At 49.2% G+C, this 2137-nt stretch overlaps 1 protein-coding gene across 1 annotated transcript; it reads right to left on the bottom strand.

Moving 5' to 3' along the window:
* Positions 1-152: 152 nt before the first annotated feature.
* On the bottom strand, positions 153-1483 carry LOC311328606 (putative bromodomain-containing protein 10; the record flags this gene model as incomplete). Its single annotated transcript, XM_084462551.1, has 2 exons — positions 153-359; positions 738-1483. Coding segments are annotated over 2 exons (953 nt in total), but the record flags the coding sequence as incomplete, so codon positions are not given.
* Positions 1484-2137: the final 654 nt, after the last annotated feature.

Genomic DNA, 2137 nt, shown 5'->3' with positions numbered 1-2137 from the left:
ATTAAGTGCACACAAAAACATCAACATGACAAAACGTCATTCAATAATCAACCATTATTGAGAAGAGGTGCAGCCTGGAAATAAATAATCAACCCCAGAAGGAAAAAGCACGATGACTCTATTTCACCTAATTAAAAAACATAGAATCTCACCGTCTCTCGTCCTTGGCTCTCTGCTGCTCCTCCAGACGCAGGGCCTGCACCATGATGGACTCATGCCCACCGACGGTGATGGTAGCCAGGCTGCGTGGCGCAGACCTCCTCCTGGTCGACGTCCCTCCAGCGGCCGCCCCCCGCTCATCCTCCGCCCCGAAACGACCCTGGGAGGTCATTGGCAGGGTGGTCCTCTCTCGCAGTGTCCTGATTGGACGGGTGGGAGACGAGGGCACCGATGAGATTGAATGAGCAATGAAACTCGTTGATGGTTAATTGCTTGAGGGTAAATTGTCCCCCTTTAATAATCAATCAATCCCTCATTATATGTTCAGGCAGTGAAACAGCAACAATGTACACACACTCAGAAATAATCATGCAAGTCAATGAATTAAAGTATGTTAGTCAACAATTAATGAATGAAAGTTTTAATGAAATCAATCAAAAACTGCAATTTCATCCTTGTCAATATTCAAATCTAATGAATCGTTTGAGTCCACTAACGAATGTTGGTCAACAATGAATGAATGGAAATGTGTCAATCCGACCGGTGATTTCGATCTGTGGCCTGTGCTGCTTGCTCACCTAGACAGCAGAGTGAGTTTCTGCTCCAGCATGATCTCCAGCTTCTGGGCTTGTTTGGAGACCCAGTGGTCGACGCCGTGGTGCCTGTAACAGTTCTCCAGCATCAACCTGAAGTCCGCCACAAACTCTGTGATGGTCTGATACTCCCGGCCCACGAACTTCTCCTCCATCCTCCTCAGGCACATCGACCTCCTGGCCTGCTGTTGACCTCTGACCCGGAGCCCCACCTCGCTCTGGTCCTCCGGGCCGATGGGGTCCAGGAACAGGGTGGTGATGCCTTTGTGCTTCTCCAGGAGGAAGCTGCTGAAGATCCGGTAGGCCTGCTGGACCTCGTAGCTGAAGTCCTCCTCCTCCACCACGGTGTTGGAGGAGATGCAGACCTCCGGCAGGCAGAGGTCACTGGAGATCTCAGGTGCGCCGTCGTCGCTCAGCGCGAGGTCAGTAGTAGTGCTGTTACAGTGAGACGACGCTATGACGTTCTCCGGACGGCAGGTCCCGTTGCTGAGGCCTTCCGTTGTCGTCGGGTCACATTCAGTGCTGTGCCATTTGGGGTCGGAGGATGACACTATGTGGACGACAGCGCTCCTCTGCTGCGGGGCCGGGCCCAGGTCTGGGACACAGTCTGGGCTGTGGAAGAGGAGCGAGTGTCCAGTGTGGTTAGCTGTTTGGCCCGGCGCGGCCTGGTCCAGCCCGGTAGTGAGTGGCACCATGGGTGGGTTACAGGTATCAGTATGGAGCACCTTCATCCTGCCAGCTGACCACGCTGGCGTCCTAAAGGTGGGGGGTGGACAGAAGGGGGGGTTGTTAGCAACTACTTTAGGCTACTAGCAAGTTTAATAACTAGTGAGTTAGCCATCTACAACAATAACATTAACTGACATGACTAGACATGTCCATTAACTCCAGAGTTAGCTGGGTCACCAAACTTGGTGAGTAAAAACTATGATATAAGAACTGATGTTCGAAATCGTATAAATAATAAAATCATTCACCCAAGTGAGAGTGCACCCAATGGTTGATAAAGGTTGCACTAAATCAATGTACGAGGCAGCTATCGTTAGCTACCCAATGCTATAGGGCAGGTGTAGTTGGCTAGCTAACCCCCAGATCATTTAACGTTTGTTTGCTAAAAAAAAAACACAAAAAAACTTTGTACTACGATATATATAGACTAAGACTAGCTATATCTAACTTTTGGCCGATACATGATTGATTTGGGGCTCTGTAGACCAGAGCCAACATTAGCTACTAGCTACTTACCTTCAGTCACTTAGCTGGATGAAGACTAACGTTACTTACTTCCAATCAACAACAACATGATGTTTTATTTCCTAGCTAGCCAACTGAGCTAGTCTCAGCTAGCTTGCCATCAACTTGTTAGCTAACGTTAGCTATCCATC

The sequence above is a fragment of the Borostomias antarcticus genome, assembly GCF_949987555.1.
Source record: "Borostomias antarcticus genome assembly, contig: scaffold_123, whole genome shotgun sequence".
Taxonomy (NCBI): domain Eukaryota; kingdom Metazoa; phylum Chordata; class Actinopteri; order Stomiiformes; family Stomiidae; genus Borostomias; species Borostomias antarcticus.
This window is presented reverse-complemented; position numbering and strand designations above follow the sequence as displayed.